At 65.2% G+C, this 24,640-nt stretch overlaps 1 protein-coding gene across 10 annotated transcripts in view; it reads left to right on the plus strand.

Moving 5' to 3' along the window:
- Positions 1-24,640, plus strand: part of BAHCC1 (BAH domain and coiled-coil containing 1) — a 61,238-nt gene that overhangs the window by 15,989 nt on the left and 20,609 nt on the right. For all 10 annotated transcript variants that reach the window (XR_008997510.1, XM_057501806.1, XM_057501812.1 and 7 more), the window contains 3 exons: positions 9,538-9,717; positions 19,679-19,801; positions 22,881-24,635. Coding sequence is in view for 9 of the 10 variants with exons in the window: in XM_057501806.1 (XP_057357789.1) it covers positions 9,538-9,717; positions 19,679-19,801; positions 22,881-24,635 (2,058 nt within the window). In the remaining variant the exon portion in view is untranslated. The remainder of the gene's footprint in view (positions 1-9,537; positions 9,718-19,678; positions 19,802-22,880; positions 24,636-24,640) is intronic.

A 24,640-nucleotide genomic window follows, 5' to 3' on the forward strand; every position in this document is an offset into this window, starting at 1 on the left:
CCATAAATGCTGCAAACCCCATCATCTACCAGGTTCCGTCGCCTCTCTATGTATTAGTCAGCTACTGCCGTGTAATAGACCAACCCGAACTAGCTTAAAGCAGCAAACACTGGTCACCGCTGGACTAGGTAGCCAGAGGGTCGTTGTACACCTTGCAGCCCCTAGGTCCTCCAGGGCTGTGTGAGGGGCACCCTTCAGGGGACTCCTCCTTCCTGGGTGCCCCCAGGAATGTCCGGGGGGGATGGGGGTATCTGTGCTGCCTGGTAGGACTGCCCTTGGCATGCTCCTCCCACCACGAGCCGGTGGGCAGCCCTGGTGGCAGGTCTTCTGCTTCTCTTCCTGGAGAGTCAGGGGGCGAGGGAGGACAGCAATAGGTTTGGAGGGGTGACCCATCAGAAGTCCCCAAGTTCTCTGCTGGGAGAGGCAGGGTCCTGGAGCTCTTGGCATCCTGTCTGCTGGGAATGAATTGTGAGCTTTTGATCTGGGTGGTGAGCAGGCCAAAATCCATTCTCCCCCAGGGACCCCTTGGGAATTAGGTCTCACCTGGGCGTCTCTTGGACAAGTCACACCCACTGGCTTGGCAGGCCACGTCCAGGCCATGCAGGCAGGGGCACAGGCTTGGCAGGTAGCCCGGACTCCGCCACCTCCTGTGGCAAAGCAGTCCTGCTGAGAAGTAAACACTTTGTGCTCATTAGACCCCTGCATTTTCTTCATTTCTCCACCCTGCCTGTCATGTCTCACGTCCCAAACGGCATTTGCCGCCTTTTATAAGTGCATCGTAATTTGTTTTCTCTCCCATGTCCTGAGCTCTTCTGTGCGGGCACATTTGCCCGGGGCTTCTTTCTGGCTCTCTGCCCTTCTCACTGGTCTCCCCCACTTAGAGGGCTCCCCTTCTGGAGGCAAACCCTTGGGGCTGGGAAGCCAGTCCTGAGCCAGCTCCTTGCCAGGGCAGGAGGCTGGACCAGCTTCCAGCGGGGAGTTGGCGTCAGGCAGCCCCACGTGTCCTGCTGTCCCCGTGGCTGCCCTGCCCTGCCCTGCCTGTGCCCGTGCCCTTGCGCTCTGGAGCACCCCAAGTCCGCCCGCCTTTCTTTCCTGCATCTCTTTTTCCTCCCACCCCATTCGTCCATGAGACTGAGTTCCCAGACCCTGGGCCGCACACCTGACACCAGGCTGCACGTGGTAGGGGATGGATGTGTACGCAGCCCCGTGGAGGCACAGACGGGTGCTGAGTAGAGGGTCCCGAGGTGGTGGGGAGCTCTGAGAAGGGGACCTGCACTGGGAAGGGGGTCAGGCTGGTTGTGAACTGTGCCTTGAAAAATAGAGTCGGGAAGGGCTGTGTGGCCCTGAAAAGGGCAGCGCTGGAGTGTGAGTCCCGGTGTGACTGGATCAGACCATACCCGAGGCAGTTGGCTGGGAAATGAGGACAGAAAGTTGGCACCAGCAGCAGACACCCACGAAGCTTCTCGAGAAAGGCAGTGCTGCTGTGGGGTCTCGGCCACCCCTGCAAGCCCCACTCCAGGGTGTGCAGGTCCTCAGGCACCAGGGAGCAGGAGCTGGCCCGAGTCCTCATGGTGGCCAGGCGGACTCTCCAAGCCCAATAAAGCAACCGGCCCCGTGACCAGAAGTGGTGACCACGGTGTGCCTAGCTGTCCCTGCCCCCTGGCCCACCCGGCACAGCCCTGCCAGAGCCCGGTAACACACAGTGGTGTCTCTCCTACCTGGCTGAGGCTGCAGGGGGTCTGGGTCTGCCTGTGGCCCTGCTAGGTGGCACTGGGACAGGTCTTCAGATCCCCCCCCAAACCCACCAAGGCCTTGTGGCTGGACTGGGCAGGACGTGGGGGTGTCAGCTGGGGGTCAGGCCCGTGACACCATTCTTACCCTGGGCAGCTGCGGTGTGTCTGACAGCCCCCGAGACGGCAACCCCTGAGCAGGGCGAGCACCCTGTGTTCACTGACGGTGCAGAGGCGCTTGTGAGCCCAGTCAGGGACCAGAGGCCAGGCTTAGTGATGCTTTCGTCCCACTCTGAGCACCCAGAGAAAGGCCTCCGGCCAGCAGGGCTGGGGTGGCGGGGGAGGGGGCTGCTACACAGATGGTTTCTGCTGCAGGGCCGGAGCCTGGGGGCACCCAGTGGTGGTGGCCGCCATGCGGTGGGGTGGCGTGAGGGGCTCGCTGAACTTCGTGCGTGGGCTGGCTCTGACCGCCCCGGACCATGCACAGGGTGGTGGAGTGCCCGCCCCCCGCGCCTGCCCCCCCAGCCCTCAGTTTCTCCTGTGCTGACCCTGGAGCTTCCGCCCAGAGCAGCCAAGGGTGTCACCCTTGTGGGGCTGGCGGGAGAAGGAAGGTCACATTTGCTGGACACAAGTCTAGTGCCAGGCTGTGAGGATGCTGTCGCCGGGCCCCCTGGGCAGATGGGGAAGGACTGGCCAGTGGGGCAGACTCACTGCCCTCAGGCCTTCGCGTGAACCCAGTGCCCCAGGGTCCATTCTGTGCGGGTGTGACCAGACCGGGCTGATCCCTGTAGGCAGGCCGACGCCCATGTCCAAGCCGGTCTCTTCCTCCCCCTGCCCACAGCTGAGATGGGCATGCCCAGGGTCAGCTCGAGGGGCTGGGGGCCTGGGTCCAGGGGACAGGGTGCAGGAGGGCGGGGTGGACACCTCCAGTCCTGCCCAGATGGGCTCTCCCTCTGAGGGGACCAGCATGGCTGGCGCGTGGGTGTGCGCGTGCCTGTGTGAGCCGGAGTCCTGCCTGGGGTCCGTGTCCATGCTGCTGGCTTCTTTCAGGACCGTGGGGGGGCAGATGTGCCTTCCAGATGGGGGTGCTTCAGAGGGCTGTTGCTGGCTGGCCCTGGTCACCTCCCCACGGCCCCTGCCCGCTGGCCAGTTCACAGGAGTGTCCTGGAAGAGGAGGTGCTGGCTGCCCACCAGGGAGAGAGTGAGAGGCGACCAAGGAGGTGTGAGGAACGGGAGAGGGGGGGCAGTGCCGCTCTGCTCGGCCCCACCCGGCCCGGGCACTCTGAGTCACTCTGAGCCCAGGGTCCCAGGGCCACCTCAGTGGGGAGCCTTGCCCCCCCAGCCAAAGGGCTAAATTTACCCTTTTAATAAGAACCAGACTTATCTCCAATTTTCCTTTTCTTTTATTAGTTCTGGGCTGTTGGTGGTTCAGCCCATCCCCTGTCATCTTGCCTCTCCACGTTTGTGGGCTGAGTGGCTCAGCAACCACAGAATTTTCCTATTATGGCCTGAGATGCTGCCTTTGGGCCAATCAGGGCTTCCAGGGGTTCCTCCTGGGCCGGCTGAGAGGGGCTTCTCACGTGGCATGCTCGTGTTTCTGCGCGTACCCCTCCCAAGCCCGAGCCTCCCGTCCCCTCTGGCCTCCCCCCACACACCCCGTGCCCCTCTCAGCCTCCCCTTCTTGCCCAGCCACCTTCCCAGAGCTGTGGGTGGCAGCGGGGCTGCTGGGGGGTGCCCTCAGAGACCCCCAGGGCAGGCTGTGTGTCCAGTGAGGCCTGTGAGGGGTGCTGGAGAGGCCAACATTTAGGGGAAGCCCTCGACCTGGACGATTCAGGGGCCCCAGAGAGCCTGCCTGGCAGGGGGTCCCAGATGAGAGAGGGCTTTGTGCCAGGCTGTGCTGCTTCCTACCCCCAAGGGGTCCGGCTGCCTCTAGAGAGACAGGCCTGGCTGCATGGCCAGCCCGCTGCCCCCAGAGCCCACCCAGCCGCAGGGGCCTCTTTTGGGTCCAGGTGGCTGGGGCTGAGTAGCTGGGCTGGGGAGGCAGCCACTCCCAGCAGCAGGAGCTCGGAGGTCAGGGGCCTTGGAGCTGCAGTTTGGTGCAGACCTCTTAGGGGTTCCCCTTCCACCACAAGTAAGGCTGGATATGCTCCTAGCCCCCAGGGGAGAAGAAGGTGGGTGGGCCCCCTAGCAGACAGCCAGGTGCCCTCCCATGCCACCAGCAGGGTCAGACAGGACCACCGGCTGGGAGCCTTCTCCAGGGTCTAGGCCAGGGAAGGGACCAGTTTGGAGATCTGACCCAGGAAAGCAACATCTTTGAGGGCCCACCCAACTCGTGGGAGAACCGAGCCAGCCTCCTTGTGCATGCCCAGAGCCCACGTGCGCACCCACATCCAGGTGCACGCTTGAGCCCATGCCCCAGACGTGCATGCGCATCTATAGCCTGTATGCACACCCATAGCCATGCCTGCATGTGCAGACATTCCGCAAATGCCCACACAGTCCCTCTGCGTGCATACACACACACCCCATCTCATGCCTGGCTACTGGTGGGTTCCAGCCCGGGGGGACCTTCCCTGGTGGTTCCTGGAATTGAGCCTGCAAACCTATGCACATGCAACCAGAGTGGGTCTGTGAGCAGTAACGTTGCACAGCCCCTGCTGCAGCTCTCTGGGTTTGGAGGCGGTGGCGGAGCAGCCCTTCCCACCAAGGCCTGGTCTCCTCATCCCTGTGTCCCCTTACCCCCAATCCCTTCCCTGGGCTGTCAGACAGACGGACACCCACCTGCCTCCCAACAGGCTGGACCAAGGCCTCTCTACCTTAACCTGCTCAGGGCATCCTGTGTGGACATTCTTCCTCCCTCCCGCCTCCCTCCCCTCCTGAGATGAGAGGAATGTGGGCCAGGTCCCTGCGGTAGGCTGTTGATCCTTCCTGCCACCTCCTTCTCTCCCCTCAGCTCCCTGTGGGGCCTGGCTTGGCGGGGGAGGGTGCTGTGGCCTCCCAGGCTCCAGTATCTCAGCCACCACTGGTGTCCTGGGGCAGACCCAAGTATGTCCCTAGGGGTGCTGGGTGTCCCAGGCACCCAGGTGGGCTCTGCAAGGGCCCGGGGGAGGTACAGTGCTGGGGGAAGGGACCCTGAGCAGGTGTGAGTGGCAGGGAGGGAGCCAGCCGAGGGTAGTGCTTCGGAGCAGCCCAGAGGCTGGGCCCCTGGACGTGCAGGAGCGCCAAGAGCCTGGGGTGGGGCGGGCTTCTCAGGAGCTGCTGCCAGCCAGCCCGGTGAGGTCTTTTTCTACAACCCACTTTGCAGTTTCCAGAAAAGGAGGGTCCGTCTGGGTGCTCACTTGGGTCAAAACCAATGTGTGTTCTACTGCAGCTCTGGGCTCCTGCCCACGCTGCCCAGCCCAGCAAGTCCCGTCCACCCGTCCCTCCTTCCCTCTGCTCCCTCTGCCCCAGCTTGGAGTCACACCCAGGGCAGCCTGGCAGGGAGGGACAGTGGAGTGGACGGCCTTGGTGGGCACCTGCAGCCAGATCCCCAGCCCCAGCCTCTAGTGTGCCGGCCCCTCGAGCTCTGGGTGTGCAGTGGGCGCTCTACCAGCCTTGCTGCCCATCAGACCTGTGGGGCTGGCCTGGCAAGTGGTTGGCAGGGGAAGGCCCCGTTCTCCTTGGCTTGGCCACGTAGGGGCCCCTTTGCCACAGACAGTGCAGCTTGCTGCCACCTGCTTGGTGTCAGCCACTCTGTATAGTGGCCCTGGGGGCAAAGGCTGGGCTCCGTGGTCACCTGAAAATCTCAGGAAGTCAGGGTGCTGCAGCTGGTCTCCTGTACGAGGGGCAGCTAAGAGGGAAGCAGCGCTGCGGCCAGTGTCCAGCACGGCCTGTCTCCCCGCCCAGGTGCTTTCAGCCCTCACATCACACAGGCCACCAGGGGAGTGGGCTGGGCCTGAGGAGCTGGGCTGCCAGGGGGTGTCAGCCGGCCCTCCCAGGCATGCTGGCTTCCAGAGCAGTTTTCTCAGCCAGCCCAGCACCCAGGCCAGGCACTGCGGGGTGTGCTGGGTGGAGCTGAGGCGGCGCTGGAGTCCTGTGTGGGACTGCAAGCGCTGGCTGGGTCTGGCCAGGCTGGAGGCCGATGGGCAGGACAGAATGGCCTTCCTCCGTGGCCCTGCTGACACTGTGCACGGCATTCAATCCCCTTCCCAAGGTAATCCTAAACACGGGCTGTACCCCTTGGACAAGAGCCAATGGAGAACCCAGGTGTGGCCACCTTGACCATGCATGCTGGGGGAGATGGGCCTTGTTCAGACCTCCGCCTGGGCACTTAGGACCATGGGGCCCAGACTTACATCCTGTCCCTGTGTCAGCCCTGTGGCCGGCTCGCCCCTGGGACTGCGGTGACGGGGATTGCTGAGAGCCTGAGGAGGTGCAGGGGCCGATACTGGTGGTGCCAGGATGGGGGCTCCCAGCCTGGGAGGGCCGGGCCCAGAGCTAGGGGCGCCCACTGTCCCCGCCCAGGCCGGTAACCGCAGCACCCCGTGGGCAGGGACCTTGCCAAGAGGGAAGGAGCCTCCAGCCAGTTCCCGGTCAGACTTGGCCATGCAGCTGGGGGCCGGCCAGGGCCCAGGCCGCCTCTGCTCGGGCTCTGTCTGGGGCTGGCTCCTGGTTGGTGGGTGGGGCTGGGGGGGGGTGGCACGATGCCAGTGCCAAACTCCTCAGAGGTGGAGGTGACAACGGAGCGAGGGCACTCTGTCCCCAGTCAGGATCCAGCTGCGGGGGGCACTCTGGGGCCAGCAGGTGCTCCCCCCATCCCGAAGGGACTACCTGGCTGGGCCTGCAGGACCTTTGGTGCCTCCAAACTTCTAGTCCAGGATGGTTGGAAAGAGTTTGACCCTTCCAAGCAAGGATCATGGAGCCCCACTGAGTAGGACCCAGGCTGGGGGCCCTGTCGGTATTGGCTGTGCACCTGCCCAGCGCCCATGCCCTCAGGGCCTGCCTGCTGGCCAGGGAGCGTGAGAGCCAGGGTGGTACGAGGCAGAGGCCCCTGGGTACCTGGACGGGCTCACGTGGTGGCCCAGGGGGAGGATGACCTCTGCTTCCTTCCTCTGCCCTGTTTCCGGAGCATTTATGATGACCATGTAAGGACGTCGTATTTGCATGAGGAGGTGCTTTTCTTTACAACCTGAATGGTGAAAGCAGGAAGGGGCAGAGAAGACCCCCAACACAGATGGACTGCCGGCCCGAGATGGGACCCTGGGGCCCACCTGCTGCCTGCCAGGGGCCCACCAGTGCCCACAGGGCTGGAGGTCAGGTCTGGTGGGCAGGAGTGCCTTGAAGGCTTGGAGCAGAGCTGGGCCAGGGGAGCCTTGGCCTGAGGCCCAAGGGGATAGGGGCCCAACTGGATGCATCCCGTGGCCCTCATTTCCCACACTCTGAGGCAGGGGTCCCCTCCTTGTGGACTCAGAATAACCAACTGTGAGGCAGTATCCCAAGAGGCCCCCAGGTCAGGAGACAGGCCTGCATGGGGTGATGTAGGCCCAGCTCGGGGTGTCCGGCCAGGGCAGGAAACACAGCCGGTCACTGGTGTGTCCGTGTGGAGCGGTACCAGGGACCAGCTGAGCTGCGGTGCCTCCCCCAGGCCCCGTGCAGCGGGAGCCCCTTCTGAGATGGGGTCGGAACAAGGTACCCATGGTCATGGTCCTCGCCCGAGGCCAGGCTGTCTCCTGGGGGGCGTGCTGCCTCCCCCCAGTTCCAGCGTAGGGGTCCAGTTGGGTGAGACACCTGCTAGGCCTCAGGCCTTCCACAGGCTGGTGGCCTTGGGGGCATGCATAGTGGGTCTTCAGCGGTAGCTGGCTGCCCCTGCAGGGGCATGGGAGACCCAGGGAGGGGGCTTCCTCTGCCCCTTCCCTGGATCTGCCCATCAGGGCCTTGCCTGGAGCTGCCTTCCCTCCCACCCTGGGCAGGCCCGCCCCGCCTCCCGCCCCCTAGGCTGTGGGAGCGCCCCAGGTGCGGGGTTCTCAGGCTGAGCCCCTGAGGAAATCCTTTCTCCAGACCCAGCTTTTGGCCTGGGCTGCTTCCCACCGTCCGGGAGGAGCAGCGGGGAGGGACCTCCCTGGGAGGGGGCGGGGGCGGGCCTGGGCGAGGCAGGAAGAGGCCTCCGGTCATCCCACAGGCATGGCCGCCTGGAGTCCCTGGGGTCTCGCAAGGGCCTCCCACCCTCCACCCGCTGCCCCGGGAGGCCAGCACTTCCCTTCCCGCCCAGAGACTCCTCCCCTGGCTGGACGTGCCTGTGGTCTGGCCATGACCCATGGCCGTCCCAGCCCTGCGGTCTGGGAAGTCCCTGGCTCCTGGGCATCTTTGCCCCCTGCCCCTGGGTCCTCTTAGGATCTCTCTGCAGCCTGACACTCACCACAGAAGTCAGCGCACACCTGTCACACCCTGGGCCCCAGCCAGCTCTCCTCTCTCAGACCCTTCCTCTGGGCCCGTGTCCAGGAGAGGCCCCTCTCATCCACATGTCCCATTCATGCACAGGAGCAAAGAGGCGGGGAGCTGCCAGGGTCCTGGCCGGGGCACCCCCTCCCGCTCCCCCGCAGCCCCAGGCCTTGCTGCCTCTCTGCTGAGTCACCCCTTGTCTGGGAAGCTCCCAGGGCCAAGCCAGGCTGGATGAGGCATCAAAAATGCACAAATTCCCCCTGCCCCCTGGTCAGGGAAACAGCTGCCCTGACTCTCCTGGGGCCGTGCCTGCAGCCTCTGGGGGCCCCCAGAGCCCCTGCAAATCCCTGCCAGGCCCCTACGCTCAGCCCAGTGCACAGCAAGCCTGTATCCCTTGGGATAGACCTAAGCCAGGCTCACTGCCCATGGAACAGAGGTGCCAGGGCACCCTGCCAGCTGGGAGCCAGGCAGCACAGCCCAGACCGCCCACCAGGCATGGGGGCTGCTCTGCCCAGAGCTTCTGTGCACCTGTGTCCTTCCTGTGCAAGCCACCCGTCGCCATGGAGACCCAGGGAGGCTTGTTTGGCCTTGGCCTTGAGCAGAGAGGGGACAGAGTGGCCGAAGGTGCAATGGAGGCCAGCTGCTGGGAAATGCCGGTGTCCTGGGGGTAAATGGCTGGCTGTGTCTCCAAGCCAGCCCAGCGCGCCCCGAGAACCCCCAGGGGGTCGGAAAGGCCACACCCTTACAACCCGGGCTCCTCCCAGCCCTCTCTCTGCCTTTGCCTCAGTTTCCCCTCCTGCTCTTCTGGGATGGACACCCCAGTCTGACAAGGCATTTTAGTTAGATCTGGGGAAAAGGTGGAATACCCGTTTGGGGAGACACCATCCCCACAGTGACACCTAGGAGGTGGGCTGAGACTGCTGGTCCCGCAGGGCTGGGGCAGGGCCTCTGGTGGGGCTCTGCTGACCCGGGCCTTTCGGGGAGGTGTGGGTACAGCTAGGAGGCCTTGTTGCTGCCCACCACCTCGGCCTGGGAGTGCCAGGGGCTCTTCTCCAGGGAACAGGCCTGCCTGCAGGGCGGTTTCTTCCTCACAGGCCCTGTGTGTGTTGGCACAGCACCTGGCACCTGGTTGGTGGGGGTGGGGGTCGGGTGGTGGTGGGTGACATGGTAGCTTCAGAAGTGCCATTGTGGGTTTTGCAGTAATAGGCATCAGGGCCTCTGGGCCCCAACTGTGATGATCAGGGGTCCAAGTGGGCAGCTTCTCCCACCGCTGGCTTCTCCGATATTTGCCAACAAAAGCCCCTGAAACTTGGGGCCCGAGAGTCCGCTGGCAAAGGGCTCCATGGCGGGACCTCCGGCCCAGACTTACTCTCGCCCCCTGTGCCCACAGCCAGCAGCCGTCTGATGGGGAATGCTCCGGCCCCCTCCTTCATGGGCGGCTTCCTCACTGGCAGCCTGGGCTCGGCAGCCTCCGCGCACCCTGGTGGCACCGCACCCTCCTCCTCGGAGCAGGCCTACCGTGGCTCCCACCCTGCCGCCTCCCAGATCTGGTTCTCTCCCTCCCACGAAGGTAAGTCAGGCCGGGCTCCCAGCAGAGCACTGCAGCCGGGGTGACTGACCAGGTGCCCGGGGCATGGCAAGGAAAAGGGCCCCCTCGGTGGGCGCAAGCTGGCTGGCAGGCCCTGCCAAGTGCTCTTGGGAGGGGCTGCCTCCCTACCAAGGAGGACCTCACGGCGGAGGTGGTGATTGGTTGGAAATGGGGGGGCAGGTCCCTCCAGGCAGTGGTCCTGGCCAGATGTGCATCACAGATGGGCAGAGAGGGAGAGAGGGGGTGGAGCTGGGAGGGCTCCAGAGAGCCGAGGAAATGTGGAACACAGCTGGGCTGACTGGGCAGGGCTGCGCCCTCTGCCACGAGCTGCACCCACCTCCCCAGACTTGGGGACGCATGGACTCCAGATGTGCCAGCTGGGAGAGAGGGGCAGAGAGGAGAGAACTGTCAACATGCTCGGGCTGCCACCTTCAGGGCCTGGCCTGGAGGAGTGTCCTTCCCAGGCCTCCAACCGCTGCCTGGGCACACAGGCGGCATGACTGGCAGGAGGGCCCCTGGAGGCCCTTCTAGGCATCTGGGGCTCCCCTTGGTTTACTCAGCACAGGCACCCCCCACCCAGCACCCTGCTGTCTGCTCAGCCCCCTTGGCACTGTGGCATGGGTGGCAGCCTCGGCCCTAATGTCCCCAGCCCATGGCTGCTGGTATCTGGCTGCCCCAACTCCAGCAGGGTGGGAAGGGTTAAGCCCGGCGGTGACTGACACGAGGAGAAGTAATTGCAGTTGGCAGTGGTCGCAGAGGTCCCCCTGCTCCTGGCACTGGCGCCACCATGACTCCCTGGCTGCTGAGCGGTGCACATTGCATGTGCGGAGCATGCGGACCCACGCGCGGTGCCTGCCACGGCCACGCTCCAGGTAGGGGGCCTACTGTCTTGTGCTGCTGGAGAGCAAGAGAAGCCTCTCTGTGTGCACCAAGAAAGGGGCTGTTTTCCAAACAGGACAGGTGACAAGTGAGGGACGGTTGTTAAAACAATCTGGGCTTTAAGCCCCGTGCAGAGCGCACGTGTTGGGCAGGTGATAAGAAGCAGCTTTCTTCCCAGTGGAGAGGAGGCTGGACCAGCCCTGAGCACCAGGTGGGCAGAGCAGGGTCGCTGGCCCAGCCTTGCCTCCACCGCCTGGAAGGGAGACTCAGTGCGGAGGGGCTGGCCTTTGGCCCCACGCGCTCCCCGCACAGCCAGCCCCACCTTTCTGCCCTTGTGTGTCTGCCGGCACACTCCTGGCTCAGGCAGGAGTGTTAGGGAGCAAGCAGGGGGCCACCTCAACTGAAATAACGGCTGCTGCCCTGCCCCGGCCCCCACACAGGTGCAGGGGCCCAACAGGCTGGCTGGCTGGGTCCCCCTCCTCACAGCAGTGGCCCCCAGCCAGGCTTGGGGGTGGCGGTGCTCTGCATCAGGGGGCAAATATCCCGCTTCCCCTCCACCCCACCGTTGGGGACCTCAGTGGCGAGCAGGACGGTTTGTGGGCAGCACCACCTGCCCTGGGGCCCTGGGAGAAGGTGCCCCCATCCTGCCCCCTGGGGCTGCTGGGAGGCAGACAGTGCCCTCAACGGCCTCAGGCGCTCACTTCCCCTGAGCCTGCGGCCGCCTCCGTGGGGTCACTTCCAGCCTTCGGGGCACCCCACGGCCCTCGGCTGCAGCCCCAGGGGAGTCCGTGTGGGTGTGGTATCCTGGCCAGTGCTGGCCCCTGCCTGCCCCCCACCGTCCTGCATCCTGGAGGGGCAGTTCCTTCAAGGCAGGGGGGACCCCAGCAGGAAGAGGGTTCGGTACTGAGCATTAAGGCTTCCTGAGGACTGGTAGTCATCTGTCTGACCACCCAAGTCTGAAACACTGCCAGCACCTTCGCAGTCTGCATGTGCCCACAGTCTGGGGTGAGAGGGCTTGTGTGCTGGGGTGCTGGGCAAGGGGAAGTGAGCTGTGGCCTCTGAGCCACCCACCCAGGCTCCAGAACAGAAGCTGGGTGAGGAGCAGGGTCCACCTGGGCTGCAGATGAGTCGGTGGGGAGCGTGCCCCACCTGAGCAGCTAGCCTGGGTCAGTCCTGGGGACCATATACCACATGCACCCTCCAGGCCGGTGCCTCAGTTGACCCCCTGGCCAACTCCCCTTCTCTGCCTTCAGTTAAGATGACCCGCCCCGGGATTCCCTTCCCGCGGGGGTTCCCCTGCCCTCCGCCCTCTGCCTGTCTGCCCGCTGCAGCCTCGCTCCCCGACAGGCCACGTGGTGCCGGCAGCCTCGCTGCGAGTGTGGAGCGGAAAGGCCGGCGGGCGGAGCTGGAGCGAGTGGCAGCATCCGCTGGCTGGCTGCCCTGGCAGTGTGCCTGGCTGCTAGTTTGACTGGGTGCCAGCTGGCTCCCTGCGTGCCGGGGCCTGTTTCCCTGCCTTATGTGTACAGAGGGAAGGGGGAGGCAGGCGGGGGCACGCGACACGGCCGGAGAGTGGGGGTCAGCAGGCATGGTGGGCTGCCTGGGAGGGCTGCTCAGAGGCCTGGCTGTCCCCCTGTGGTGCTTCCTTCCGCCACCCCCCCAGGTGGGCAGAGAGACAGGTGCCAGCAAAGCTGGTTTGGGGGTGGCCAGGGCGAGGCCCCTGAAGGGGTTCTTATCTTAAGGTCTTAAGGGCAAAGCGGCCAGGACAGGCTGGCAAGTGCAGCCCACGTTGGGGGATGGGCCCAGGTGGCCCCTCCACTCCCACCTTTCCGTGGGTGGACCCAGCCCACCATCGGGGTGCAGCCGTAAGAGCAGAGCCAGGGCTTCCTGCTTCCTTGGTGGGGCAGCTGGGGTCCAGGGGAGGCACCCCAGGGCTGGAGGGGCTGCCCCAGAACATCTGGCCGGTGGGGGGCAGAGCCTGTCTCTCCAGCCCCCAGGCCTCCTGGGCCCCCAGGCTCACCCAAGTGAGGGGGCCTGCCAGAAGCGCACAGTCCCCTCGAGGCTTGGGCTTGGTGGGTGGTAGAGCTGGCCCGGGACAGGGTGAGCCGGTGTCCAGCCAGCGTGCCCTGGGCAGGTCAGAATGGGGGTGGAGGTGGGGTTGCAGCACAGCTGATCCAAATGTCAGTGAGCCCAGCCCCACCCCCACCCCCCAGCCGCCGGGCTGGGACCACCCACAGGGCCGATGAAAGGAGATTCTGTTCCTGGGGGCTCAGCTGGGGAGCGGTGGGGGCTGGGATGGCTGTGCTCCCCAGCCTGGGCGACTCCTGGCCTTGGGTGCCACCTGGAGGGGAGGCCTTGGGCAGCAGCGGGCACAGGAGCCAGCACTGGCGGGGGCCTGGCCAGCCTCTTTGCTGGAACCATACTCACCCTGGCGGCCCCTTGTCCCTCGGGGCTGGGCCAGCCTTCAGTAGGGGCAGGAGCTGCACCAAAGAGCTTCCTAGGGCCCCCTGCTGTCCCCTCTGCCCCTCTGAGACCTCAGGGCCCAGCAGGGCCTCTGGGAGTGAGTGGGAGTGGGACATGCATGTCCGTGTGAGGGGCAGAGGTCCCACCCAGCATCACCACCACCGTGTGACCTCAGGAGCCCTCCTGGCTCCTGCAGCTCCGTCTTCCAGGACTGCCTAGAGGGGCTCTGTGCCCTGTCCCCCTCCCAGCCCCGGACCCGCCCCTTTCCCCAAACCCCGTTGTCCCCTCCCCTGGCCTCCATTTCCTTAACGGGTCAAATGGCCTCTGAATCCGCCTGATGGGGCTGCGGACCCCTCCCTCAGACTATCTGTCCCCTGTCCGTGCTTGGGGAGGGCTGGGCCGGTGGGGACAGCTGGCTGCCCTGAGGTCTGGGGATATCAGTGGGGAAGGGGCCCAAGTTCCCCAGATCCCAGACGGGGAGCCCGCTGCCCTGCCGGACAGGCCCCCTCTGGCCAGCTTCACCCAAGCCAGAGGGGAGCCCAAGGTCTGGACCTCTGCCCCCTCTAGGGCCTTCTTGGGGCCTTGCATGGCCAGCCTCCCCACCCCCCTCCTGTCGCCAGCCCCTCGCTGCACCCCACCTCTCCTGCCTCCCCGGCAGGGCCCCAACCTCCACTTTGCTCCTTCTGCCTTTGGGACCCGCTGCTCGTGTTCATGCCCGAGCCCCAGCACCCCGTGACTCCCCTCATGTGCCCCTTGTCCAATCAGCTGCTGAGGGCAGGGGTTACAGCACCTCGCCGGTCCGTCCTGCCTGGCCCTGGTTTGAATAAAGGTGGGCCTGAGCCAGGGGCCCAGGGCCAATCCCGAGCTCTAGGCGAGGCCAGGCGGCACTTGGTAGCGCCCAGGATGACATTTCACGGCTCCCTCTGGTCCCAGTGCCGGGGTTTGGCAAGGCTGTTGGTGTGAAGGCTGCCCCGGGACCCAGGGCCAGGATGCCCTCAGCATGGTCTGCCCACAGTGGGGAGAGGCCCGGGGCCACTGCTGGGCAGATGTGCACGTCTGTGTGTGGTGCTGGGGCAGGTGGTTCCTGTGGCTGCAAGCACTTGGGATCCCTGGGCGCGACGACACAGTTGTGTCCAGGACACCCCTTCCAGGGGTCTTGGAGCCACAGGAGGACAGGGAGCAGAGCCAGGGACAGAAAGTCAGCACAGGGGTGGGGCGGGGCAGCCCCTAGAGCTGAGCTCCTTGGAGTCAGAGCCACTGATGTCAGCGAAGGTTTTAGGGGTCACACTGGCATGCGCCCCGCTCCAAGTTCTGAGATTCTGCTGTCCTCCCCAGCTTGAGGCCTGTGGCGAGCCCCAGGCCCCAGCCCTTCCCGGCCCTCTGCCACTGGACCTTGATTCTTCCTGCCAAGTGCGGGCCAGGAGCCCAGGACTGTCCCTGCACTGCCTGGGTCACAGGAAGCCTGCTGCTACTTGAGTTCCAGAGGCACCTGCCCCTGCTCTGAGCCGCTCCTCTCAGCCTGGGAACCGCCCCAGGCTGCCAGACCCCACACCGGGGGCAGCCGGGGCCTGTGTGTGTACTGGGAGAGGCTGAGCCAGGGCCCTACAGGACAGCATGGTGGGTGGACTTCGACGGGATGGAACGAAACAGCCGTCACCCGGAGCCCACACTCAGTCCCGGCCCCACTGGGAGGGCTGGGCACCAGCCTGCCCGAGGGGCTGAGCTTCTAAAGCCCACTCCAGCCCCTAGAAGGGGTCTCACTCGGCTCCTCCCAACAAAACCCAGGGCGGTTGACCCTGGGAGCTGCATTGAGCACAGCCAGCATGCCCAGGGGTCCGGCCACGGACTGTTTGGCAGGGAGCAGGGAGGAGGCATTGCAAGGTCACTGCCATCAGATCCTAGGGCAGGGATGGCAAGCATCCTGCCAGCTCACTGCCAGGGTCTCTCCTCTACCCGGGCAGACATTATCAATCTACCAATGCGTGTGGATGCAGCCTCCGAATCCTTCTTAACCCAGCATTCTAGGGGGTCGCTATCATCTGGTAGACTTACACACCTCAGTTGAAACCCACTGATGCCCTGAGTGAAAGAGGTCCCACACTGGAGTGAGCCAGCACCCAGTTAGTGCCAGGCGCTGGGCCAGGGGCGAGAATCCCGAATAAGGGCAGTGTGCCAGGGCCCGAGGATGGGAGCTGGTGTCCAGGCCTGGTGTCGCTGCAGTTGTCAGTGTGGGTGGAGAAGGGCGGGATTCCTCAGGACTGGAGGTGGGCCAGGGGTGGGGGTCTGCCAGGGCTCCCTCCAAGGAGGCTTTCCCCACTGCAGAGCCCCAGAGGCGGGCCTGCCCCAGGTGACATGGGGCCTCTGAGCGGGCAGACCAGCACTGCAAGGGCCCAGCCCCAGTTCCTGGGGTGCCGCCTGGTGTGGCTGCTGGCTGGGAAGTACAAACTCGCAGCCCCAGTTGCCAGGGAACTCCGCCAGATGGGCTTTGGGGACCTGCTCTCGGGCCCTGATGTCCGGTCCCTGCTGGTGGCCCCCGGCCACGGCTCGAGCCTCAGGGTGGGGAGAGCCGTCTAGCGACTGGCGCTTCAGGACCAGTGTGCTGTGGGTGCCGCTCTCCAGGGAGGCGGCAGTGCCATTTGTCAAGGTGGCCCGGGGGCTGGGGTGTCTGTCTCAGAATCTCTCGCCCTCACAGGTGTGGGGGCAGCTAGGGTGGAACTGGGGCAGGGTGCTGGTGGGCTGGGGTGGCGAGAGCCCCGAGCCGCCCCCAGAAGAATTAAGCTGCATCTGTGCTGAACTCTGCGGGCCTAGGGTGGGAGTCCGTGGGGCCCCGTGGTGGGAGGACCCTTGATCCCCCAAAGAATCCTGGTCCTCCAGTGGGCTGGCCACGCAGCCCTGCCCCACACCTGGCCAAGGGTGCACTCACCACACCCAGCCTCCCGAGAGACCCAAGAGCAGCCCCCCAGTCTCCCTGCAGGGGGTGGTCCCTGGAAGGGCAGGATCAGGGGGCAGGTTCCTGCCTCCCCAGCCTTGGTGAGGGGAGAAGGTTCTGGGTCTGGCCTGGAGCAGGAACGGTCTCGGACGCCATGGAAAGTGCTACCATGAAACCCCAGGGAGGCGAGAAGCTGCGCAGCAGGTTTTGAGGTGACCCTGCTTGGAGAGGAGGATGGGTATGGGGGTGCCAGAGCCCGGAGTGCCTGGCAGAGCCACCCCCCCTTCCTCTCCAGCTGAAGGCCTGCAGCAGGCCTCGGGGCCTTCCGGACACCCACCCCTTCTCTGGGGGTCAGGAGGAGCCCCCACCCCCTGGTCCATTTCCCCCTGCTTCCCCTCCCTCCCGGCTCTGTCCTTCGGGTCCTGCCGCGGGGCTGCCTGCTGACCCCTCTTCCTGCCCCCGACTCCACATACTTCCCGCCAGCCCCCTGACCTTCCTGGAAGTGGCCAGCAGAGGCCCAGGGGACGCTGGGAGGGGCCCAGAGACCCGGTCTGCGCTGCCCCCAGGCGGCTGCCGCCACTTGCACTTCACTCCCCCCGCGGGGCTGACGGCCTCGACTCCGCGTCCCAGCCACTTAGGTCGTGGGATTGGGCGGCGCCTCCTGCGGGTCCTAGCGGCAGGGGCAGGATGGTGGGACGGCCTCAGCAAGACGCCCACTGAGGCGCAGGGTCCCTCCCGGGCCCCAGAGCAGTGGGGCACCGCGGGCAGCGGGTCTGAGGCTTGCCTACAGGCCTGCCACCTGTCGGTTAGGCTGATAATAGCCGTCACCCCTCAAGGGCTTTGAGGGTCTGAGAAGGGGGCTCTTGAATCATGTGGGGTCAAGGAGCGCTCGTCCTGGGTTCTGGGGTGTCCGGTCCCCCCTGGCCTGGGGTCTGCAGCCAGCCCTGCTCTGATATCCGCTCCTGCGCCCGCACACCCCCTGCTCCCTGGACCCCCTCCACGGCAGCCCTGGCTTCTGGTCTCAGAACAGCTGCTCTGATTCATAGAAATCATGTTTTATTTTCCTCTGCAATTCAAAGTACTGTCTTGTTGGAGGAAAAGAAAGGGACTTTTCTAGGAACCCCCACCCACCGCCCACACCCCTCCATTCTTCCATCTTCCCATCTGCCCCTCCCGCCTCCCCCCATCCCCAGCTCCCCTCTGGGGTCCCAGAGGATGGGGCCTCAGGCAGGCAGGAGATGGGCGGCCCCTGGTAGATTCCACCCCCACTCCCTGGCCTGTATGGCCACCAGCTCAGGGTCAGAAGTGGAGGGACACATCCCCAAAGGACGCTGGCAGGAAGGAGTGCATCACTCGGCCAGCTCAGTGCCTGCCCCCCCAACACCAGGGCGGGTGGGCAGGAGGCCCAGGACTCTAGAGGGGTCACGGGATGCACGCCCGGGAAGCAGTGTCTGGGAAGGAGGAATTTACAGACTTCTGTTTACCAAAATGAGGCCCTGTAAAACATTTAACAGCAGCCAGTTAAGGGGGGACAGTTGCAGGGTTTAACTCCCCCCACACACACAGGCCGCTGCCCCGCCCGGCCAGTTCCCATCCCTCCGGCTACAGCCTTTGTCAAGTCTGCCAGGAGTGACTTTAATAGAGGAAATGTCTGCTCCAGATGTGTCTCCGTACACAAACCGGGCCAAGCGGCCCGGCTCTCCGGACTCAGCCCATGTCCTCTGCAGGAGGCGGCTGCAGGGGGATGGGCCAGGGTGGCCCTGGGCACCTCCCCCGAGTCCCGAGATGGACAGGGATGTGGGCCCTAAGCGGGGAGAAGTCTGGGGACCTGACGGTGCGTGCTCATCGTGAGCCTCCGGACGGGCAGGTGTGGGTGTTACCCTTCCAGCTCACGGCACCTGGGATGAGCTCTGCATGGGCACGGGGGAGGGTGTTCCTCGGCCAGAGAACGTCACGCTGCACCATTAGGGGCTGAACGGTGGCCTGCTGCTGGCCAGGGGCCTGCGGTGCCCTGTTTGGGCTGGGGGCCTTGTTTGACACCTGACCATCTCCCACTGAGCTGTACCCTGGGGCTCCTTGTCCGGGCTTACCTCTGAGCTGGGTTCCACAGGCCCACCCGCCCGCATGGCCCCTTGGCCGCCGGCCTGCTGTTCCCCATGCACCCACAGGCCAGAGATAAGAGTCCAGGCCCCACAAGACTCCACCCCCATCTCAACAGCTTCACCATCTGGAAGGCCAGCCTCAGGCCCCCGGCCAACACCCCAGGTCCTCGGAGGGTGTGGAGGCCTGGAGGTCCGTCCTGGAGCCCGCCCTGTCTGCCCCGCAGCCTGTGTTCTACGGAGCGCCCCACCACGAGCTGTCACAGGAGGAACACTGAAGCCGCAAAGGGGTTCTGTCCTAAGAGGGGTTTAGGAAACAGTCAGTGAGCAAGATGGAATGGGACTCTGCTTCAGGACTTACCGGTGACTTTGCGACACTGAGAAGGGTACTGGCGCCCCTGCTCGCCAGCCATGTGCCTCCTGGCCCCCTTGCACCGGGCCGCGGCTGTGGGGGGCCTCTAACGCCCTGGGACTGCCTGCTGTCCCTGGCCACCTGCACATGCCCCTCCCTGTCCCGAGGGCCACTGCCTCCTGGGGGCGCCCCGGGGCTCCTCCCTCATCACAGCCGGGGCAGCCCAGAAGCTGGATGGGAAGCCACTGGGATAGTCATGGGGTCCCCAAGAGAAATCCTCTGGGACCCGTTACTCAGGAGGAAAGTGTTCAAAACATTCGTTCAAAGTACAAGTTTTCAGAGGAAGACAGTGCACTGCCCACCCCAGCTGGGGGCCCTCTGCCCAGCTCGGCCCCTCCCTGTTGGGCCTGGTGGAGAAGCCACCCTCCAGGCTGCTGGCAGCTCTAGGCATCCGGCAGACACCACTCCCCTCCTGCACCCGGCCGGGGTGCTGGCACCTGAGTGGGCTTCCTGGGCTCTTGATTTGTTCTGTCTGTCCTCATTCCTTTTAGCGCGCAGGGTGTGCGTCTCAGGCGGCCTGAGCCCCCGAAGTCCAAGGAGATGGGTGGGGCCAGCCCAAGGCCATGGCTGGTGTCTCTGTGCTGGGCAGGGCCAGGCCAGGAAGAGTCTGGGGCCCTCAGGGGCACAGAACGGGGCCTGCATGGCATGACTGGGAGATGCCAGGGAGGGTCACTGGGCTGGGCGCCAGCACCCTCTGCACATCCCCGGAGTGCAGAGGAGCCCCTGCTGGCAGGGCTCGAGGTGGGAGCCTGCCGCACCCCACTGTGCTGCTGGCACACCCCTGCCTGTGCGGTGCGGCCAGGGCCCACGTCCGCCTCATGTGCCTGAGCCTCTCCCCCGGCCACCTCTCTGGAGCCCCTGTGGTCGCCTGCCTCCAGGCTCCAACCGCTGTGCCGCTGGGAGAGGCAGCAGAGGCTCCGGCCCCCACACCCCCTCTCCCAGCCCGTCAGCAGTTCAGTTTGTGCTGCACCAGAGGGACGGTAGTAGTCGAGTCAGAGTTAATATGATGTATTTATGGGCTGATTTCCCACCGGTGGGCTACATGCCAGGCTCTGCAGGGCATCGCTCCTGAGCTGCCCACCAGCTCCTCGCCTCCCTGGGGTCAGGGTGGGTGTGGGCTAGGGGTCCCGGAGGCACCTCTGCAGACGGTTCTTGCTTCTCTAGCTCCAGGGTACCCCAGATTTTCGGGGAGTCTGGCATCCACCTTCCTACCCATGAGCCACTTGGATCACCATGGAAACGGCAACGTTCTCTATGGGCAACATCGTTTCTATGGAACCCAAAAAGGTAAGTGCTGGTGTGGGACTCCAAGGGCCCACCGGAGGCATGGGGGCCAGGGCAGAGGGGCTGGGGCTCTGGGTGGGCCCTCCCCTCTAGGTCTCAGGCCTGACGGAGAGTGGGCCTGCCTCTCAGGCCTCTGGAGGGTCCCCAGACCGCCGCCTAGTGGCAGGGTGTATGCGGGGCGAGCGCTCCGAGCACAGCCATGTTGTCTGGAGCTCTTGTGTCTCACATGGCAGCAGCCCTGACAGCTGCAGCCCTGAGGGCATGGCGCCCAGCTCCCTAGGCAGCTGTACCCGCCCTGCCCTGGTAGCTCGGGGGTCCCAGAGCAGCTCAGAGAGCATGCCACTGTGTGGGGACAGGGAACCCCTGGAAGTCTGCACTCCGGCCTCACTGAGTGGCACAAGGCCCAGGCCGCTACCCCACAGCCCGGCCTGTGCTCAGAGTCTTGGGGTTGGGAGGTGCTGGGACAATGATGCCCTCAGACAGAGGACAGGCTCCACCCCACTGGCAGGAGGGGTCCTTGCAGAGCACTTCTGGAGAGGGACGCTGAGGCTGGGGCTTTGCCGATAAGGCAGAGCTGCGGGGACGGCACACACATAAGTGCAAAAGCCTGGAGGGGGCCCACCGGGAGCCCGCGGGAGAGGCGGCCTCCTGGAGGTGGGGCAGGTGTGGTGCCGTCCCTAGGGCTTGTCCCGGGTGGGCTGCTGCCTCCTGTGCCTCTGGGAAAGATCTCCCTGGCTGCCCTGGGGGCACTGGGGCCTCTGGGGCCCAGAGGTTGTCAGGTTAGGAGCCATTTTCAAATGACAAATGCCATAGACTTGAACCGGGGCCTGGGGTCCCATGGAGGGCCTGAAAGGGGCATGAGGGCCAGGGGGTCCTCAGTGACCCCCATTCACAGCCCTGGCTGTGGGGGGAGCCCTCTGAAGGTGAGGAACTGTCAGTTTTTGCACAGAGGTACCAGAGGGGCTGTCCTAGGAGTGTCCATGAGGCAGCCATGCACACCTGGTGGGGCACTGGAGGCTGGGAGGCCGACCCCACCCAAGGAGAGGGGCCATCCTGGTGGGGAGGGTGGACGAGGACGGATGTCGTCGGGGGCAGGGGGGAGCAGGAAGCCACGAGACAGAGGCTCTGAGTGGGGCAGAGGAGCCCCCAAACCCCGAGTGGGCCTTCAGGAGGTGGCGGGTGAAGAGCGTCCTGAAGAGGCCTCAGGGAAGGAAGGGGGCCCCACGAGGGGACCCAGTCTGACTGTCCTGGGGGGTGCCTGCGACTGGGCCTCCTGCCCTCCACCCTGCAGTTGCCCAGCCCCTTTCCCCACCAGCCTCCCACCGTCGGACCTCAGCGTGTCCTGGTCCTGGGGCCCATCTTGCACCTTTGGGCCTGGCAGGGTGACTGAGGCTGCAGAAGGCCTTGGCCCAGCCCCGGGCTGGCCAGCTGGGATGGTGGGATCAAGACCCCGCCTGGGCGCGGGCTGGAAAGCTCCCCACCGCCCCCCCCAGGGGCGGGACAGACCTGCATGCTGCAGGGAAACAGTCTCCTGGGGGTGAGGCCAGGCCGGGTGCTTGCTGCTCTGGGCACATCCCTGACCAGCTACGGCTGGGTCCCCCGAACCCGCGGTCAGCCTCGGCAGGTGCAGTGATTTTGACGGCGTCCGTCAGGGTGGGCTGGCGGTCCCACCGCAGGAACCCAACCAGTGGCGGCCGCTCGGCGGTCAGTGTTTGGTGGAGTCCCGTCCAAGAGCACTTCGGTTTTGGAGGTTGAGCTAATTAGGTTTTGCCCAGGCTGCTGCCCTCCCTGCTTTAATTAGCAGGAAATTGACAAAGAATTCACGCAGTCGAGGACAGTTTTACAGGTTCCGAATGCTTCTCGTCTCCCCTGGTCTTCTCCCTGGGCTCCAGGCTACCCACACTGCCTGTCCGCCCCCAGCTGCGTGTAGAGGGCTGTGGCTCCCAGGAACCCCGGAGGTGGTGACCTGGGCCCAGCCTGAGGAGCGGGGGGGCGTCTCTCGGGTGGGCTGGGGACCCATGTGGAGAGCAAGGCCTTGGCAGGAAGGGTTTGGCCTTGGCTCAGGGCCCAGGCTGGACAGCAGGCCAGGGCCCAGGGTGGGGAGCTGGTGCACCCATGAGGCTGGGCGGGCCCAGAGCTGCAGGGACTTTAAAAGCTGACAGTGGGCTGGTAGGGACAGCCCACAAGAGCCATTTTCCTTCCTCCCCTCTTTAAATGATCAGGCAAGCCCCCCAACCTCCCCCCACACCCCCACACCCCCGTCCTTACGATGCATCCACACTTAGGAGGCAGAGCAGCTGGGAGCCTCCCTGGGGGTTCAGGAGGTAGACAAGCCGGGTCCTTCACACCCAGCCCATACCCTGGGCCTCACTTCCTCCTGGGGGTCTTAGCACGTAGCCACCCCCAAGGGATAATAAGAGCCAGGCACTTAGCCATCCCCAGGGATGGTCCTACTTGCAGCAGGCTCACTCAGACACCCTGGCACAGGAATCTGTGTAGTGGCCTTATCACACCACAGGCCGCGGGGGCCACTGTGCACTTAGCCAGCCCCCAGCGGTGGGCCATGGCCCCCTCAGCGTTTAGGTTCTGATGGCTGTTTGTAAAGACCTGGCCAGTCACCAGTACTGTGCAGATGCCTGTTACCCCAGACCTTCCTGGCCCTCCAGTCTTCCCCGCCGACTCATCCACATGGGTGGGCCCTGGGCTGGGTGCGGGGTGGGGCCATGTGCAGCTCCCATCTCCTGGAGGGCTGAACACAAGTCAGGACCTTGCAGGGGCGGAGGCTCAGCATTTAACTAAGGGGACAGAGCCTCAGCTTGGGACTACGAGAAAGTCCTGGGGGTGGATAGTGGTGGGGCAACCATGCTGATACTCTTAATGCCGCTGAACTGCACGCACAAAATGGTGAAAGTGGTAAACTTTACATAATGTGTCCTTTACAACTTAAACCTTCCTCAGGCAGTAACCTTGGGCCTTTGCCAGCTGGCCATGGGGAGGCCCCTGGAGCGAGTGTCCTGGGAGTCTGAGCTCTCCAGCCTCTGCCCCAGCTTCTCCTGTTGACCTTGTTTCTCTCCACACGCAGATAACTTCTACCTGCGCAACCTGCCTCCCCAGCCCACGCTCCTGCCCACCAACCACAGCTTCCCCAGCGTGGCCCGGGCTGCCCCCAGCCACCCCATCGGCTCTTGTAGCCGTGACCGGGGTGAGGCCGGGCCCCTGCAGAAGGGTACCAAGGAGTTTGACCGCTTCCTCATGGGCAAAGAGCTGGGCAGAGAGAAGGCAGGCAAGGTGGCAGAGGGCAAGGAGCGGGTGGTGGCGGAAGAGGATGGCGGCAAGGAGCGGCACAAGCTGGTGCTGCCCATGCTGGGGGACAGCCACTGCAAGGAAGGCGGCGCTGCAGCCCGGGGCGCCTACGAGGGCCGCCCCAAGCACCTCGCCTCCTGCCTCCTCAACACCAAGGTGCTCGGCGGAGAGGTGGGCCAGGCCGCACTGGCCGGCTGCGCGGGAGGTGTGCTGGTGCGGCCCGGCATGGGCGGGACAGCCTCCGGACGCTGCCCCAAGGAGGCAGCGGGCCCCGCAGAGCCCGGGCCGGCCTTCAGCGAGTGCCTGGAGCGGCGGCAGATGTTGCACCACGCCGTGTCCTACACGGTGCCATCCGGCCTGCCTGCTGGGCCCCCTCCACCCCTCAGCACAGCCGCCGGCTCCTTCCCCTGCCTGCAGCTGCACGCAGGCCCCGATGGGCTCTGCCCGCTGCAGGACAAAGTCCCCCGGGACCTGAAGGCCAGCGGGCCCACCTTCGTGCCTTCCGTGGGCCACCTTGCTGACAAGAGCCGCCCCTTCCAAGCGGCTGAGGCCTGTGCTGTGGTGGGTGAGAGCAAAGACCGACACCTCGATGGGGCCACAGCCCCTGACCATGCCGCACCTTATGGGGTCTCCTATGCCCACCTGAAGGCCGAGGGCAAGGGCGAACGGCGGCCTGGGGGCTTTGAGACCACCCTCAACCCTCGGCTAAAGGGCCTGGAGTATCTCAGCAGCGCAGGCCCTGAGGGCCCCTTCCCAGGGCTCCCCAAAGGTGGTCTGGACAAAAGCAGCTACTTTGAGTTGCCCACACAGGACTGTGCCCGGCCAAGTCACCAGGATCCACTGGGTGGAAAGGTCACCCAGGCCTGCTGCACTTTAGATAAGGCTGCCAGCAAGGAGGTCCCCATGGGCCCCCCAGGAGCCCAGAAAGTGGCCCGGATCCGGCATGAGCAGCACTTGTTGGCTCCAGAGGGGGACCCCGGGGGTAGTGGGACTGAGGCCAAGCGCAAATCCCTGGAACTGGCATCTCTGGGCTATGGCGGGCCCCATCTGCCCCCATGGAGCGTCCAGTCAGGCCAGGGCACCACCATGGCCATTGGCGAGGAGCGCAAGGGCGGCGCCTACCTGGACCCCTTCAGCAGCGGCCTACAGCAGGCTGCCCTTCTGTCCCAGGACCTGCCTGCCCCACCTGATGAGGTGTCGGCCATGAAAAACCTGCTCAAGTACAGCAACCAGGCACTGGTGGTCGGCCAGAAGGCTCCCTTCATGGGCCTGGGCGGTCTGAAGGCCAGCTGTGCCCAGCAGGACATGAAGTTCCCCGCTTCCAAGGGCCCAGGCCAGGCCCCCAGCGAGGTAGAGAGGCCTGACTGTGCCCGAAACCGGGAGCACGATGCCCCACACAGCGACGGAGAGGTGCGGCAGCCACCTGTGGGCATCGCAGTGGCCCTGGCCCGGCAGAAGGACACGGCGAGCCGGCCAGAGATGACCTACAGCTCCAACACTGGGCGGCAGGGCCGGGCAGCCCCCACCTTCAAAGGTAGG

The sequence above is a fragment of the Manis pentadactyla genome, chromosome 4 (assembly GCF_030020395.1).
Source record: "Manis pentadactyla isolate mManPen7 chromosome 4, mManPen7.hap1, whole genome shotgun sequence".
Classification (NCBI taxonomy): Eukaryota; Metazoa; Chordata; class Mammalia; order Pholidota; family Manidae; genus Manis; species Manis pentadactyla.